Source organism: Trypanosoma theileri (genome assembly GCF_002087225.1).
Source record: "Trypanosoma theileri isolate Edinburgh chromosome Unknown TM35_Tth_32_V1, whole genome shotgun sequence".
In the NCBI taxonomy this organism is placed as follows: domain Eukaryota; phylum Euglenozoa; class Kinetoplastea; order Trypanosomatida; family Trypanosomatidae; genus Trypanosoma; species Trypanosoma theileri.
Genome location: NW_021639874.1, coordinates 161109 through 162197, shown reverse-complemented (window position 1 = coordinate 162197; position 1089 = coordinate 161109). Strand labels below are relative to the sequence as shown.

General features: G+C 49.6%; 1 protein-coding gene across 1 annotated transcript; it reads left to right on the top strand.

Annotated features, from left to right (window-relative positions):
- Positions 1-336: 336 nt before the first annotated feature.
- Positions 337-759, top strand: TM35_000321570 (uncharacterized protein; the record flags this gene model as incomplete). Its single annotated transcript, XM_029028784.1, has 1 exon — positions 337-759. The coding sequence occupies one exon, from the start codon at positions 337-339 to the stop codon at positions 757-759; it is 423 nt and encodes a 140-aa protein (XP_028879908.1).
- Between the last annotated feature and the right edge of the window lie 330 nt (positions 760-1089).

Below are 1089 nucleotides of genomic sequence, written 5' to 3'. Positions count from 1 at the left end.
AGGCTTCCCACTCTTCTGGTCAAAGGCGCTCGGATCATTTGCGGGCCCTCGACGGCATCAGCGGATGCGGCGAAAGCGCCAGCAGTTAGCACAATGGTGGCCGTGGGTGCGGCGCTTGTGCCTCTGTGGTGTGGCGAAAAAAAGCGCACTCTTCACGTAAACCCCGCCAGTCGTTGTGAGACGCCAAAGGCGTGACACTCGATAACTCCATGTGGTGCCGCCATCTTCTTGCCAGGATTTAACCCGTGCGGGGCGAGCAAGTCCAAAGCACGAATTCAGTACTTGGGCGTATTTGTGCCGCCACAAAAGAGAAAAAACAACTCTATTTTGCTCCAGATGGGTGCCGGAACGCGCCACCGTCGTGGCAGCGAAACGGGTAATCCAATTGGGTTTGGACAGGTGTTTGTGGGGTTCGAGGTCGTCAATCCGAAGGAGAAGTTCTTAAAAGCGCAACTGCGGCTGGGCGGGCCCGCTGTGTTCGAAAAGAGGTTTCATGGGCGAGCATGGGGGCGAGAAAAAATGAAATCTTCCCCGTCCTTGGCGATTCCTGCTTCCGGAGGGTTCGGGCCGGCGTCTGTCGCTCTGCCTGCGCGGTGGTCCTCTTCAGTTTATTTTCTTGGTTTGCGGAGGGTGGGGTTTGTCTTCGGTTACTTCGCGAAGGGCCTGCGGTACGGCGGTTGGCGAGGACCGGTTTCTGGGTTTTCGGGCGTTTGGCGATCGTGGTCCGTGCGCGCTGAAGGTAGGGTCGTGGTTTCTTGAGCGGTCCGGTGGTGATCTTTTTCTTTTTTTTTTTTTTTTACACTCTGTGTTTGTTGCTGGGTGGGGGACGCGGTATCTGCGTTGAATATGATATAGCTTTTTTATTTATTTCTTTGTTTGTGTGTGGTTGTGCTCCCTCACCATTAAAAAAAAAAAAATTCAGTTCTTCTTGACTGAGTTTTAGTGGTCTTGTGAATTCCGGTGTTACCCATTATATTCTTTTTAGAAATATATTTTCTCTGAGTTTGAGTGGTGCTAACTATTTTTTTTTTATTTTTTTTCTATTTCGAAGTGTTTGGTGATCCTTTTTTTTTTTTTTTTTTTTTTTTT